This window comes from Schistocerca nitens, chromosome 4 (genome assembly GCF_023898315.1).
Source record: "Schistocerca nitens isolate TAMUIC-IGC-003100 chromosome 4, iqSchNite1.1, whole genome shotgun sequence".
Classification (NCBI taxonomy): Eukaryota; Metazoa; Arthropoda; class Insecta; order Orthoptera; family Acrididae; genus Schistocerca; species Schistocerca nitens.
In genome coordinates, this window is record NC_064617.1 from 693,682,176 (window position 1) to 693,699,214 (window position 17,039).

The window sequence follows — 17,039 nt, forward strand, 5'->3', positions numbered from 1 at the left end:
CAATAGAGAAGTATTGTGAAGGTAGTTCAATGAACCCTCTGCCAGGCACTGAAGTGTGATTATCAGAGTATCGATGTAGATGTAGACACAGACAAAGATTAAAAATTTTTTCAATCTCTTCATTATCTGTGGAGCATTGGCATATGAACTTATACTGCTATGATGAATGTTGGCTTTGTGTCTATCTTGGCTAAGATACTGCATTCACTACACTGTTCAAAGTAGCTTACTCGCATTCCTATTGTCTTATTCATCCTACTCCTGAACTATCTCTATCTGATTTTATATTTACAACCCTGTATTCTCCTAACCAAAAGTCCTGTCCCTCCTGCCACCAAACTTCGCTAATTGCCACTATACCTAACTTAAACCTATCTCCTGATGATTACATCCTCCTGAGTAGTCCCTGCCCAGAGATCTGAATGGGGGACTATTTCACCTCTGAAATATTTTACCCTGGAGGATGCCATTATCATTTAACCATACAGTACAGCTACACATCCTGGCTGTAGTTTCCCCTTCCTTTCCATCGTCCGTAGTACAAGCACAGCAAGGCCAAGTAGGCTTATGTTACAAGGCCAGATCTGCCAATCATCCAGACTGTTCTCCCTGCAACTACTGAAAAGGATATTGGCCCTCTACAGGAACAATGCTTTTCCCTAGTCTCTCAACAGATACTCCTCCATTGTGATTGCACCTACGGTATGACTACGTTGAGGCATGTTAGCCACTCCACCATGGCAAGGTCCATGGTTCACCAAATTCCTCGTTCTTCACAACCTCTTCAACATTACTCGCTACCACTTCCTTGTAGATTACATGAGGCATGAGCTTATGAGATCTGCTATTTGTCCTTGATACATATTTATACCATGAGTTTTTCTGGTATTTATAAATGGGACATTATAGGTAACTCTTCATTACCCTACTCATTTATGTTTCATCCAATGTTTGCCTTGTATGTTCACAACATAATAGGTAACTGAAAATGAGTACCCAACATTGAATCTGTTGTCAAAAAGTGAAACAGCATATTTATATTTACTATATAATTCTTAAAATTATTATTTACACAAACTATCTTAACCTTTGATGAAACCCAACTACATCCTGCTCCATTACTCAAAAAAGCTCATGTTGACAGAAGGCATATGAAAATGCTTCAATGTTAATGTAGTGTCCCTTGGAGAATAGCCTTTTGTTTTATCTTATAATGAATTATATAACTACAAAGATACAAAAAGCAACACTATGGAATCTTCGTATACTGATGATGTACCCGTTATATCTAACACCATCCAGGAAAGTAAGAGAACCTTGATGACTGGAGAAAGGCACTTTAAACAAATGCCTTAAGCATCAGTAGAACAAAGACTATGTTCATAAGGTGAGACTTCAGCCTTGATGCTACACAAACCACAGATATGAAGTTTGAGAATGTTGATCTTCAAGGAGTTAAAAATTTTAAGTATCTGGGATCAGTAATATCAGTGGATGGATCAACTGAAGCAGGCTCCCAATCTGGTTGGACAAGCAGTATATGCTTCCAGAGATTCTGTGAGATGCAAAAAGTTCATAAAAGCAAAATGCAATATTTATAAAACAGCTGTAATAAGATCAGTTCTACTATATGGCTGTGAAATCAGGGCATCATAAAAGCCTCATGAACAGAAGTTCCATACAAGAGAAATGTACATGTTACAATGTTCTGGAGGAGTATTCTTGAAAGACACAGTGCACAATGAATTCATAAGGGTGCGTTCACAGTGGCACCGACAATGGCAGTCAGACACTACTGCTAAAGGTCGCCTGATAACACTGGCCGATAGCTTGGTCACAGCGTATCGAACCTCCTCCGTCAGAATTTGGTGGGGTCAAGGAGGATAGGTTAGGTTAGAACCTATTCTATGTATGAAGTAGGCTAGATTTTAACTTCCAAGGGTGGAATGGATACGATGACACCTCTGCGCTTAGAGCCAAGTGCTGCAATGAGGCATTTGCTATTAAAAAGAGGCCAGATGCATATAAATGATTTACATACACTGATGTCAAAAAAGTCATGGGATACCCCCTAATATCATGTCGGACCATTATTTACCCAGCATATGCAGCAACTAGTTGTAGCATGGATTCAACAAGTTGTTGGAAGTCCCCTGCAGAGATACTGAACTACGCTGCATCTACAGCTATCCATTATTGTGAAAGTGTTGAAGGTGCAGGATTTTGTCCATCAACTGACCTCTTAATTATATCTCACAAATGTTTGAAGGGATTCATGTGTGGTAATCCAGGTGGCCAAGTCGTTTGCTCAAACTGTCCAAAATGTTCTTCAAACCAATCCTGAACAATTTCGGCCCAGTGACATGGTGCATTGTCATCCACAAGAATTCCATCTTCGTTTGGGATTATAAAGTCCAGGCTGCAAAAGGTCTCCAGGTAGCCAAATAAATCAGAGGATCCATTTCATTCCACATAAATGCAGCCCACACCATTATGGAGCCACAACCAGCTTCCACAGTGCCTTGTTGACAACTTGGGTCCAGGTCATGAGCTCAGGAGAGGCGCTGAAGGTCGTGTCGTGCTGTTAGCAAAAGGAACTCTTGTTGGTCATGTGCTGCCATAGCCCATTAACGCCAAATTTCGCGGCATGTCATAACAGATATGTCAATCTTACATCCCACATTGATTTCTGTGGTTATTTCATATTGTGTTGCTTGTCTGTCCGAAATTTGGTATTCTCGACACACAATTGACATGGAAGATTTGGAATATTGCATTCCCTAATGATTTCTGAAGCGGAATGTCCCATTTGTGTAGCTCCAACTACAGATCATGTTCAGTGTCTCTTAATTCCTGTCATGCAGCCACGATCACGTTGGAAACCTTTTCAAATAAATCACCTGAGTACAAATGACAGGTTCACCAATGCAATGCCATTTTATATCTTGTGTACCTGATAATATCACCATCTGTATATGTGCATACTGCTGTCCCAGGACTTTTGTCACCTCAGTGTATACCCATATTGAAAATAACGTGGCGAGTACTGTACACTCTACAATCAGTTACTGGAACTACCAGACAACTTTTACAAATATAAGAGATGAAGAGAAAAATACCACACCACAAAACGTAAAAACACTTTAACTTTGTGACTCCACTTTCCTTCTCCCGCCATCGCCACCTTTGAACCTAACATGCCATACTTGACTTTTTCATATTTAAACATATGTATTATGAAAGTATGTAGTTTCAATGATACACTACATTAAGGATCTCTCGAAAACACATTGTTCAGAGTATGGTTTATTAAGATACAGTGGTAGGGAGTGCAATTTGGATGTATAAAGATTTTGCCCATGGGCTTACGAGCACATAATGGTTATGTTACATAGTGAAAGTATGTTTCTATTATAAGATGCATGGATAAAACTTGTGTGTGACAGCAATTATTATTTAACAAAAGGTAGTTTTGTGGTTTAACAGCAGCTCACTTTATTCTAAAAATGGTGAATTTAATGCAATACTGGCAGTATATACAGATAACCAATTTGAGTAATAGAAACTTCAATGCTCTTTAAACACTTTCTCAGTGGGTTTGAGAAAGGAAGTAACAAGTTTTCTGGTGGCAGTATTATTCCAGACTGAGTGTAGCTTTTAATAAAGGAAAACAACTTTACTACAGTATCATTTAGTGTACTTGCACAAAGCAGAGCTGTAAAATTCAGTGTAGGAGAACTTTAATATTTCTTAGTATTTGGAGGTGCAAGAGTGAAGATATTAGCTTTTAAATTAGCATCCAACACATCACACAAAAACTCTGAAATTGTACTTTTGAGATTGTGATATAGGCCTAGTACTGAAAGATGTAATTGCCAGATGTCAAATATCGAAATGTCACTGCTGGTTTCACTTGAGCCAGAAATGCATCTTTACTGTAGGTATTGGATTTTTTAATAGAGCTTGAATCACATTTCTGCAAGCATTCAAAATTAGCTTTCATTATGTATAAGTGTTTCATGTATGTGACTTCAGCTTTCCGTACTTGAGTTGATTAGTGGTGACCCTGAAAAGCAAGATTAAACCACTACGTTTTGCTGAATTTATCTGAGTTTGCACAGACATACATCTAACTTTCAAAGACAAGCATATATATGAACGACATACATAAAATTTAGAATAAGGTACTACAAACACTGAAAGGACATTTGAAAACCATTCCATGTAACAGAATCACCATCCTACTCACATAAAAATGCCAGAAAGCAGCAATAATAATTTATAGACTGCTAACGTCTGCCCCCACAACCCAAAGAAAATCCACTACAGTAACTTTAAACACAAGATATGCTATCCCCTTTTCACTTGAACAAATTATTTTTTGAGGTTGTAATTCACCCCTAAAACTTCCACTAATGATTTTGCCTACTTGTGGTTTCCAATAAAACTGCAGGTTCAGTCCACAGATTCCGAACTATATCCCAGTTATGCTATTTTTATTCTCATGATGGCACAAGCTCACTCTTTCTTGGATTAAACTTATCATTTTCTCACATTCCATACTTCACGTTTAAGAATGTTTGTCGATTTGGCTGAAGAAAACAAACTGATCTGAATTTCTCTGACTGTTGCCTGAAGTCTGTACATTTGGATTATGATATTGGCTACAGTACGACTGTGCTCATAATGACGTACTGATTTGGAAGGATTGGCCATTGGCAGAATCCACCAATTTCTGTGCCACTGTGACTGCAGCCTAAGAGGTAGTTTTAAAGTTGTTCCCATAAACAAAATACACTTGTAATCCAGGTTGAGATGGTACAGTCACATAACTCGAAGGTCTGATGAAAGCGATACGAAGAATCTTACTGAAATGGCGATGATGTGTGATAGAATTGGACATGACCTTGTTGAAGGTGATTTAGAGGAATCACAGGAAATGTAAATCATCCTGGTACTCATTCAAGGTGATACAGAGGAACCACAGGAAATGTAAGTCAGAATACCTTGATAGAGATTTCAATACTAGTTTTCTCAAATATTTCATGTTGGCCATACATGACGCAGAATGGATGAGTGAAGTACTTATGCAAAAATAAGCATGAGGTTTAAAGTTAATAAACAAATGAGTTTAAGAAATTTAAGAATGAAGGCAGGAGTTTAACTTCCCACGAATGGCTAGGTTAATAGCAAAACCCTAAAAAATTTGCAATTTACAGTAAATGCAAATATAAATGTGAATTCTGCCCCAAAATGCAAAACATGAAATTACCTAATAAACATTACTTCACAGCAAACTGAATCCAGGTGAACTATTTTCTCAAAGGCAGTTTGCAACAGCTTTATTTTCTGCATACAAATACTGAAATGTACTGTTTTGTTACTGGTATTGCAAACCATCTAGTGAAGACAAATTTTTGAAGGTAATATGTGTAAGAAAGCGTCAGCAAAATAAAAAAAAGAGCACGATAACAACAATATGTCAATGCACTTGATGCTCTGGTGTCATGCCAGATGTGAGTGGTTGGATGATTCGCATAAGATACATGCCACGTAATGCAACCTTGGACTCAACTGTGGGACCTTGCATCATAAAACAAAGAAACATACATTTGTCTGTGATCTGAACTTCAAAAGCTGTTATAATGTGGACACTTCAGCATGGCCATTTTAGGTGTTGGGTGTTTTGAACTGTGGTTGTGTCAAACACCAGTAAAGATCAGGCCTTAACTGCCTTATTTTTGACACTGCCAACAAAAGGAAGCAATTGTGCAGTAGCTGTTACTGGAGGCTTTGCATTGTGCTCGGTTGCTTTTTCTTTTCTTATTTGGAAATGAGTGAAGAAACTAATCCCGGTCCATCACCATCACAGAGTTCAGTTTCAACCCTCAAAACACCTGAAGGGATCACTGATCCCTGCGACCAAGTGTCGAATTCTGCTTGCGCAGAAATGCAGAACACTGGTATAGGCTGGCTGCTCTGTCAATGGGTTGTTTCCCCACACTGCTCCTCCTCCTGTGGATGTCTAAATTCTAATTTGTTTACCATCATGGTCGAATGCCACTTTACAGTGTCTGCACTGTAGTGTAACCAGAAAACAAGATCTCTTAAAATATTTGAGTCTTCCCCTTATGTGTGAATATAGTTATTTTCATTATAATAGAGGGAAACATTCCACGTGGTCTTTAAATATGTCTGCTTGTGTCTGTATATATGTGGATGGATACCGTATTTACTCGAATCTAAGCCGCACTTTTTTTCCATTGTTTTTAATCCAAAAAACCGCCTGCGGCTTAGAATCGAGTGCAAAGCATGCGGAAGTTCTGAAAAATGTTGATAGGTGCCGCCACAAGTAACTTCTGCCGTCGAATATATGTAGCGCTACACAAGTATGCTTTGTGGGCACAAAGATAAATATTGGCGCCAAAACCTCTGCATCAGTAAATAAATTTTTAAAAAAGTTAGAAGACGAGCTTTTTTTTTCTCCGCCCGAGTTTCGACCACTGCATTTTCGTACATTATCCAACGAAGTAAATACAAATTCCGTATTGTTCATCTTCGAATGTAGCAGAATTTCAATGTACTACGAAAATCCGACTGGCAAGACTGTTAGGGATGTTTGTCAATATGGCCAACTCTACGTTCCAAGTTTTATTCCTACCTGTGAGAAGAGATGGTTAGATGGTTGCTAATAGGAACCTGATGAAATGTGAATCACATGCAGTATTCTCTTCACCATAAGAATAATACGAATATAAACATTTTGCAATGTATTCTTTCGTGTTTGCTGCTATCTCATTTAAATCCTGCCTGCATAATAAACTACGAAACTAGAGTGAGACAACAGCAAACGCGGAAGAATATACGTATCGTGTCATGTTTATATTCGTATTATTCTTATGCCTAATAGTGATACAGTCAGAAATGAAACCCGGCAACTGACTAGATTTTAAATGTAAGATGACTAATTTCTGTGCAGAATTTGATGTACTAAAGAAGTGGCCGCAAAGATTTTCAAATGGAGAAAAATTTTCGCTAAACACTCGTTCAGAACATGTTCCATCATACGCAGTCTATTATTTGGTTCTTGTTGATCATTATCAAAGAAAGCAGCAGTGTAAGTAACAACAAATAGCAGTCTCTTGCCAATGTTTCGCTAATGAGGCGATTCCTCTTTTTTTTTAAGCGGCGGTAGCGGGCACAAAAGCAAGTCATGCCGCGAGCGGCGACAGGCTGTAAACACGCACTATCAAAATGCGACAAACAATGCATGACACAGTACAGTAACGCATTTTCAGCTTAGAGTGACGTAAACACCTATAACAAAGAAAACGGCACTTATCAGATCAAAGCAAAATAAGCAATCAATTCAAACCAGACGAAGCACGTGAAAAAGGAAGGGTACCCGTATAAATACGGACGGAGCGCCTGACGCATAGCAATGGCTACCTGGTAAAGCTTAACTGCTAAGCTTACGACTCGAATCAAACTACTGTAGCTGTATCGTCTTTCATTCGACCTAAATTGTGTCTCATATTACAATGGACCAACTTTGTTTCGATTTGGAGGTGCGGCCTAAAACTTTTCTCTCCCCTTGAATTTCGAGTCTCAAATTTCAGGTGAGGCTTAGATTCGGGAAATTTTTTTTCCCTTTATTTCGAGTCTCATTTTTCAGGTGCGGCTAAGATTTGAGTACGGCTTAGATTCGAGTAAATACGGTATGTGTATGTGTGCGCGCGAGTGTATACCCGTCCTTTTTTCCCCCTAAGGTAAGTCTTTCCGCTCCCGGGATTGGAATGACTCCTTACCCTCTCCCTTAAAACCCACATCCTTTCGTCTTTCCCTCTCCTTCCCTCTTTCCTGATTAGGCAACAGTTTGTTGCGAAAGCTTGAATTTTGTGTGTATGTTTGTGTTTGTTTGTGTGTCTGTCGACCTGCCAGCACTTTCATTTGGTAAGTCACATCATCTTTATAGTTATTTTCAGTTCTACTTGTACATTAAGTACCTTTCTGGTTCTATCTGTACAACTGTCAAGTGTGAGTCAAAAGGCTATGAATGCCCATTACAGGTCAAATCAATGTTCTGCAGATTTTGTAATTAATGGATTAGTTTTCAAAAAACACATAATTTTGAGATATCAGAGGCATGAAAATTGAGCAGCTTCTCAACAATAATTTCTTGAAAGCTGTGTAGAACCAAAATGAGGAAACAAGCAAAGGTAATTTCAGAAAAGTATTGTTGAGGTTTTTGCAAAAGTGAACATTACAGCCAAAAAGCTCCCAAATTCCACTTCTTTTTTACAGCCAATTTCAAAGCACTAAGGCTTTGATTTCAGGAAAATAGCACAACAACCTTTTAAATTTGTACATATAATCATTTAAAAAAATTAGATGTGAATTTCATGAACAACAGATATAACATTCGACATAAAAGATATACTACATTTTCAGGTCGCTAGTTATTTGACAAGAAAACACCACAACACGAATTTAGACAGTCATGAAGACGTCCTTTACTGATTTTTTTTATTCATGTCCAAGGTTTGGAGTTGAGTTTTACAGTCTACAAAAAAGCCTTTAAAAAGTCCCCACAGGCAAAACATGAGTATCACAGCTGATGTCTATGACTAAACCTTCCTGTGATGGTGCTCTGGTTTTGATTTTATTTTCGATTCATTCATTTATTGTGTTCTGTGGATTCTATTGAGAAGGATAACCCACAGGGATGTGGAACTGATCAGTATATACATTAACAAAAGTGAAAGAGCTCTTAAAAACTTAAATCTGTGCATTGCATTAACAATGAACTATCATTACATTACTTAACCTTTGAATGGGTGCATCTATGTATAAAGTGTACCAAACACAAATTAAATCATTTTGCACCATTCCACTGTTGTTTCACAATGGTGAGCCCATACTTATTCCTTCGTTACTGCTTCAGGTAACACAATGATAGATTGTGTTGTCATATATCCAAGTGAGCAGGAATGATGTAAAACATGCAGCAAACTGGATCAGAAAAAAATTTATGATCCGTGCAAGAAAATGACCCACGTTACAAGCTAGCACCACAATCCCACAATTAGGCAGTTGTCTATGAGATAATGACTAATTGCATAAGTGGCCAGTGATATAATGAAAATTTATTTCATTACTGTTTAATTACACAGAGTTTTAATGCATATTTTGAAAGTTTATCATTGTTCAATTAAATTAAGATTAAACTATGATTTTTCTCTTACATGTTTACCCTGGTAACATAAAGACGGATATTCTTTACACGTGCACAAAGCATAAAACTTGTCATGTTTGCTTATTCCACCACAATGAACACTACAGTAGCTAAAGGCCCTCACCATACTTAAACTAATATGGAGACCAACGCTAAATGTTCTACACACATCCTGAAGCACACACTACAGGCAGATGCAACAGAATGGCAGTGCTTGCTAGAGCATCACATGGTAAACTGTTTCTTGTTATTGCACACTGGCCTGCTACCTAGCTTCTTATGTGAACAAATGTAGTGGGCATTGAAAATAGTACAGTTGTTGAACCATTGTTTAAAGTCACTGGAAGAAAATTTATGTAGGTAAAAAACGAGAGCGAGCCACTACTCTGCCTTGTGGGGGGCCCAGATGTAATTTTCCCCTTTTCTGAGGTTAGTTCATTCCAGTGATACAACTATTGCTGAATACTCTGAGCAGCCAGAATATTATGACCATGAACCTACTATCGATATAAACTCATCCTGGCAGTAGCAGAGTCTCCTGGCGAGGAATGATTGCCAGTCATCCACACACACGCTGCACGCAGTATCAGTGAGTGTGCTGTCCATACTTAGAATGGGAAAAAAATGTGCAATCTATCTGAGTTTGACCGTCGGCAGATTGTGATGGCCTGGAGGCTCAGCATGAGCATTTCAAAAACTGCACAACATGTCGGGTGTTTGAGAAATGCTGTGGTGACTGTCTTCAACACATGGCAAAACCAAGGTGAAACTACATCCAGACGTCGTGGGATTGGGCGGCCAGCCCCTCATTACAGATGTTGGGTACTGTAGGCTGGACAGACTGGTAAAATGGGACAGGCAGCTAACTGTGGCAGAAATAACATCAGATTTTAATGCTAGGCTGAGTACAAGTGTGAACACTCAGTGCACCAAACACTCCTAAAAATGGGCCTCTGCAGCCAACAAACCATGCATGTGCCAAAGTTAACACTATGACACTGGCAACTACATCAGAAATGAGCATGTGACCGTCGGCACTGGACGTTGGCGCAGTGGTGGAGAGCTGGAGTGTTGCAGGGTCTGGTGAATCCCGAGACTTCCTTCATCATGCCAATGAGTTTGCACAACTCTGGCCTCTTCCAGGGGAATAGCTCCTTGACAACCATGCTGTGGGATGGAGACAAGCTGACAGCAGCTCCATTATGCTCTGGGGAATATTCACATGGACATTCATGGGCCCAGTGGATCTCATGCAAGGCACCTTTCTGGCCAAGGAGTATCATACACTGGTTGCAAACCATGTACACCCCTTCATGACAATCAGTGGGTTTTTTCAACATGATAATGCGCCATGTCACAAGACCAGGAGTGTGATGGAGCAGTTCGAGGAACACAGTGGCGAGTTCCAATTAATGTGTTTGCCCTCCTTGAACACACCTGGGATGTGATTGAACATGATGTCAGAGCTCATCGCCCCCCACACCCCCTCCCCAGAATTTACGGGAATTAGGCGACTTTGGTATGCAGATGTGGTGCAACTCCCTCCAAGGCCTCATTGCTTCCATGTCACAACAGGTCACCACTGTTATTGATGCCAAAGGTGGAGATACTGCCTAGCAGGTAGGTGGTCATCATGTTCTGGCTGATCAGTGTAAATCATATATGCTTAACTCTGAGTGGTAAGCCTAAGCACATCACAGCATACTGTGTCCAAAATATGCTCATACCAAAATGTTCAGGTACCTTTCTAAATTTAACTATGTTTATTCTGCCATGGAGTACATGGACTGATCCTAAAGCTCACGGACAGATATGACAAATGATTAGTTGCCTGAGACTGCAGTCTCGTGTGTGTGTGTGTGTGTGTGTGTGTGTGTGTGTGTGTGTGTTGTTGAAGACCTTAATGGCCGAAAAGCTTTAATTGTGAGAGTCTTTATGTTGTGCTTATCCGTTACTCAGCATCTCCCTATATGGTGAGTAGTAACTTCCCTTCTCATAATATTGTTACATTCCATCCTGGATTTTCCGTTGTTTGATTTCAATAAAATATATACCTGGAATTCATTGAAGCAAAATGGCAAGCTTCCTATATTACCCTCGTATCTGCAGTCTGATGTAAATCAGAAACATCATGTGTCCAAGTTTTCATTCAAAATCCAGCAGGACAGATCTGAATAATTTTATTCCTACAAGAAATAATACTGAAAGAGATACCCACCTTTGTTGCTAAATATATGGACATTGGTAGCAGGTTCATGAGGCGGTCGTCAAAAATAACTTGGCCACCAAAATGCAGTATGATGTAGCAAGCAAGTAAAAGACCAAGTTTGACTAGGTAGTTCTGATCTGACTGCAAGATTATGCCAATCAGGTAGAAAACAAGAAACGGTGTTGAGACCATGCACCAGAAACGAAGCCGCTAGAGAAATGCAAACACATACACATGTAGTAACATATTCACTTAGATTATATATAATATATCATACAGTATACAAACACTTCTAAAAACAAAGATGATGTGACTTACCAAATGAAAGCGCTGGCAGGTCGATAGACACACAAACAGACACAAACATACACACAAAATTCTAGCTTTCGCAACCAACGGTTGCTTCATCAGGAAAGAGGGAAGGAGAGGGAAAGACGAAAGGATGTGGGTTTTAAGGGAGAGGGTAAGGAGTCATTCCAATCCCGGGAGCGGAAAGACTTACCTTAGGGGGGGAAAAAGGACAGGTATACACTCGCACACACACACATGTCAAACACTGTTTGACATTAATGGTAATTATTGTATGAAGCAAGTATCATACAATAATTACCATTAACGTCAAACAGCTACACTGGAAATTATGCACAGGTAGTCTACAAGCCTATAATTTATTTTTATAAGCATTTTTTATTTATGCTTCATGGCACAATTTTTATAAAAGAATGGGCATGTTGATGGGATACATCCTGAGCCATCAAGGAATATTGCAGAGGCAGGCAAAGGCTTGAATACAGGAAGTAGTTTGAAATGAATGTAGGATGCAGTAATTACTTAAAGACAAAAAGTTTTGTACACTATACTCTAACAAGAAGAGCTGCATCTAACCAGTCTGCAACTTCAAAATAACTCATACCTTGTCTCGGGTAAATCTATAGCAAGGATTTCTCCTGTTTGTCACCGATACTTCTTGAATTTTTTCTCTAACTTTCTTCCCTACCCAAGGTGCATTTTGAAACATTGCTAACATTGTGTATGGAGAATCTCCCTGAAAAAGTAACAGTAATAATAATAATAATAATAATAATAATAATAATTTGTCAATTTCTTAGACACTGTGTTGTTATATAGACAGGAGAGTTGGATTTCTCACAATATACTCAAAACAAAATGAGGTAACAATGACTCGTCAAAATACAATGATCGTAATAAGCTAATCAACTACACAGTTGTTTCATACTATTCTTTTCCTGCAATTAAAGGGATCACATCTCACATACCTGCATGTTAGTAATATCCAGACTGGCACCATGCAAAATAAGTGTACTAATTGCAGTATGATTTTGGGCCAGAATAGCCCAATGGAGTGCAGTATTACCATGTAGCTTGTCCACAATTGATGTACATGCTCCAAAGGTCAACAGCAGGCGAGTTGGATCTAAGCTTCAACATATAAACATGAAAATTTATTACTTTTGGTTAACGGTCAATTAAGTCAATTAAATGTCAAAAGCACACACATTAACAATAATCTCAGAAAATCTAAACCAAACTGTCTTACTCAGGGTTTTCAGTCACATACCCCTCCTTTCTTCATGGTCTTATACTAATTTCGCAGAACCCTTCAGTACATACCTAATACTGAGACACACAAAAAATAAACATTAAAATGTAAAAATATAAAATCCCACACTCTGTGAATTCACAACTACAGCCACACGCACAAACACATTCTAATGGAATAGACAGTTCAGCACATGTAAAAGAATTGTTCACTGCATTGGATGAAGATGACTTGGGCAGTTGCTGAAATACTCACCAGAAAAATGAAACTATCAACCAGTTGGAAACTTTTAAGTATATCTTCTATTTTGATCTCATTTATTTTACATAGATTCACTACATTTTGTAAGCTGTCTCCATGGCTATAGTCCGATAACCACCGTATTCTCAATTTTTTTTTATCTATCTTTCTGTTTTTCAGAACCTTTTCTCTGGCTTTGGTTGAGACCTTTCTTGGCAAATCTGCTTGTATTTCACAGAAAAATCTTTTTTATACATTGGTAAATGTGAAATAGAAGAATTAATCCTACTTCTTAGCAGTACCACAGTAAACAGTGTTTTTTCTGAATTTGAAATCAATAAACCAATAATGTCTTTATTCTTTCCTTAAGCGTGAAGCACTTCAGGAAGGAAACTAATGCTGAATGATTGGAACAGTTTTCTTTACGTCACCACACATATCAGAAAACTTCATTCATTAACTGAGCATTATACTTGCCTTCAGGAGGAAATTCCAAGTCTTGCCAATAATACACATACAAAAGTACAAAAAAGTATCCCAGTTTTAGGAAGTTATTTCCTTATCTGGGGTAAGTTAGAAAAATGTGACAGGTCGCTTAGCCCCCAGCTTTCATCATTTGACAATTTCTCTTCCATGCTAAGTAGTCTATTCTTATTGTTTGGTTACCTATCTCCACTGTTTGTCAGTCTATCCACATTGTCTGGCAATATACTTTGACTGTTCAGCACATATTTTTACTGTTTGAAAATCCACTTCTACTTCCACTGTGGCACTGTCGAACAAATTTCTCTTGTTTAGGTACTGGTTTTCCCAATTTATTGACATTTTCCCTACTCCTTATAGTCGCATTTCATTCTTGGGGATTGTTAAAATGCATATAGTGACTATTATTTTACACTCTATTGTTATCCTAGCAGCTAGTCTGCCGATATACAGAAACTCGTCAGCTTATGTTACTTTTCTGTTTATAGTGCATCTTCCAGCACTCTAAAGCAACTCTCATTTTTTCATCACCTCATCATGCTCCCTAATGCTACACCTCAATAGCCCCACTCATTCCGCAACCAACAGTATCATGCAATTTTCCTTCAGTTCTGTTTAAACTTTGGTATTACTCCTACAAGCCCCAGCTTAAAAGTTCATCCCTGCTTGCAATCTATCTTTCCACCAGTCTCCTTTTCCATTCCAAAATGATCAATCCTCAGATGTTAACTCACTCTTTCCTTGGCCTATAAATTACCTTTGGGAACTACTACCTCCAACAGCTGCTGTCTCTGTTCAAAATGCACCATCTTTCAGCCCCTGGGCCTGCCAGCACATTCAGAATAATTCTCCGCGAAATCAGCTGCCCCACTTTTGCTGCCCCGGTATGCACATCATGTGTCTCATTCTTGATCTGGGGTACGAGTGATTTGCCCGTCCTTTCTAGCTTTCTCAAACATGTTCCTCTTCCCTCCCTGAGGAAGGAACTAACAGACCTGAAAGCTACAATAGCTTTTTTTTCTTACAATTTTATCTCCTAAAGGCAAATACTGGCCAGTAAATATGTCTCCTTGTAATTTTTATAGTTTTCAAAAGTGAACCTCCAAGAAAGGGCTTAAAGTAATGCCTGTGCTCACTATCCTGCACACGCAAGCAAATGGCGCAAGACTTATATGCTAGGGACATAAAGGCACTCAGTTATGATTACCACACAGCATATTCAACAACAGTCGCTGGTGGAAAACTGTATGGGTTCAGAAAGTGGGGCCACAATTAATTGATCTAACTACATTTCAAATAATCAACTGCAAAGCAATGTCAATCTATGACATAGCAAACAGGTGTAGAGACTGTGCTATACAAAGAGATGCAAAGGATATTATGTTAAGCAATGGAATGAGCAAAGAATCACTCATGTATTAGAGGCATTCAGTGGTATACGCACTCATAACGAACAAGATGAGCATGATGGCTCAACTTACAAACTTCTCATACCCCCCCCCCCTCCCCCAATATCATTTTAAGAACATAATGTGTCACTTTCTTAATTGTACAATTAAAAATTTTACTAATCTTGCTCTGAAATGTAGCAATTAATGATGAGGAAACAGTAAGTAATTATGGTCAGATCATCTTTATTATCAGTCAAACTCACCAATTTCTGTATTTTATTCTTTATAAAGTACTTGAGGGTTACTCATCTTTCACACATGTTGAAAAGTAAATTGTACAGTCTTTACTAGTACCTCAGAAAAACTAGTTTGGAAGACTGAGCAATTTATTTATTTATTTTGCTTATAGGAAGAATGACAGAAACACTGAAGACATCAAAAAGTGATAAACATTAGTGGCAAGCCAACACGGTGCATTAGATTTGCCTATGATATTTACATATTAGCAGAGTCAGTAATGGACACAGATTATACATTAACTATTTTGACTTCTGCAGTGACCACCCATAAGCTAAGGATAAACACAAATAAAACAAAATTGATTGTAATAAATTAGTAAGACAGGAAATGCACTCTAAAGGAAGTAAATGAGACCTGTTAGTTGGGTAGTACGGTAATTTGCGGTAAAGAGTAAAAAAAGAATAATCGCTGTGATCATGCAGATATTGGCAAATAAAAGGACAGTTATTTGTAATGTTTTAAACTACTGTTGTGAATCATAAACTCTGAGAAAATGGGAGACGGAAAAAATTAGAGGTGCATATGGAGAAGAGTTACAAAAACATACACTTGATTTGAAAGAAACTCCAGTAGGCAAATACTAAAAGAGATTAACCAAACTGTGTGTTGAATGACACTTTATGTTACAGAAAGATTGGTGAAATGGATACCTGGTTTAACACAATAAATAAATAAATAAATAAATAAATAATGGTGTGAAAATTCTGGGGAGAAAATCTCAATGCACACTGTAAGGGTACAGACGTCAATACTGTACTTTATGTATTTGATCTCCCCTTATTTATCTCTCTCAGACCAGAGCAGCACGGATGGTATGGGAATGTCCCATAATCCAAGTTAAGTGTGGTTTTGGCATCAGCTGATTTGGCGCTTGGGAATGAGCTTATCAATCGGGTCATGGGTGAGTGTGTTGTGTAAAATCGGGTTCCAAAGTGTAATATTTGTGGATTAACATTAGTTTTGTATCTGCTGAGAAAAACTAGAATCTTTTTAAAGCAACTATACTGAATGTAAAAGCAATGGCTAACTCTTGCAGAACTCTGACAGCTTGGGTGTGGTTCCATACTTATCTTTATTTATATATAATAGAGAAGTAGTTGTGGTCATGAACTGTGTGAACTTTATATATCATAGGAATATTTTCTCTGGAGTTAAAGCATAATAAATTCAGTGTCCATTATAAATTGCTTCCCATTGAATGGACTTTTCATTTTCTTTTATGTGTAATAAGAAGCAGTAAGGGTAGGAGTCCACATGTCACTTAGGCATGTGATTAGAAACTTTAATGCTGTGAAGTGTGTCCTTGGAAGTAATTCTGTCCACTGAATGCTGTCCAAATATTCTGAGTCCAATGTCAAAGAAATATGACAGCAAATCATTCAGAACCTACTCTGAATAACAAATACCAAATATGCAGCTTACACCCATAACATAAAGTGTTCATCAGGAAATAAAGTACAGTAATTACTTTAGAAATGTGGAATTACAAAAGAATGCTGAAACTTAACACCCAACACAGGCAAAAATGTACCTGTTGCATGAGACAGAGTTTGCATTTCAGTGCAACTGCTTTGTCCTGCAATGTGGAAGCAGTTCCTTCATTTGTTGCTAAAGGGCCGT

General features: G+C 38.2%; 1 protein-coding gene across 1 annotated transcript in view; it reads right to left on the reverse strand.

The window, feature by feature from the left end:
- Positions 1-17,039, reverse strand: part of LOC126252919 (palmitoyltransferase Hip14) — a 136,047-nt gene that overhangs the window by 98,906 nt on the left and 20,102 nt on the right. The window contains exons 5-7 of the mRNA XM_049953905.1: positions 12,722-12,884; positions 12,358-12,489; positions 11,454-11,654 (exon numbers count right to left, since the gene is read on the reverse strand). Of these exons, the coding sequence (XP_049809862.1) occupies positions 11,454-11,654; positions 12,358-12,489; positions 12,722-12,884 (496 nt within the window). The remainder of the gene's footprint in view (positions 1-11,453; positions 11,655-12,357; positions 12,490-12,721; positions 12,885-17,039) is intronic.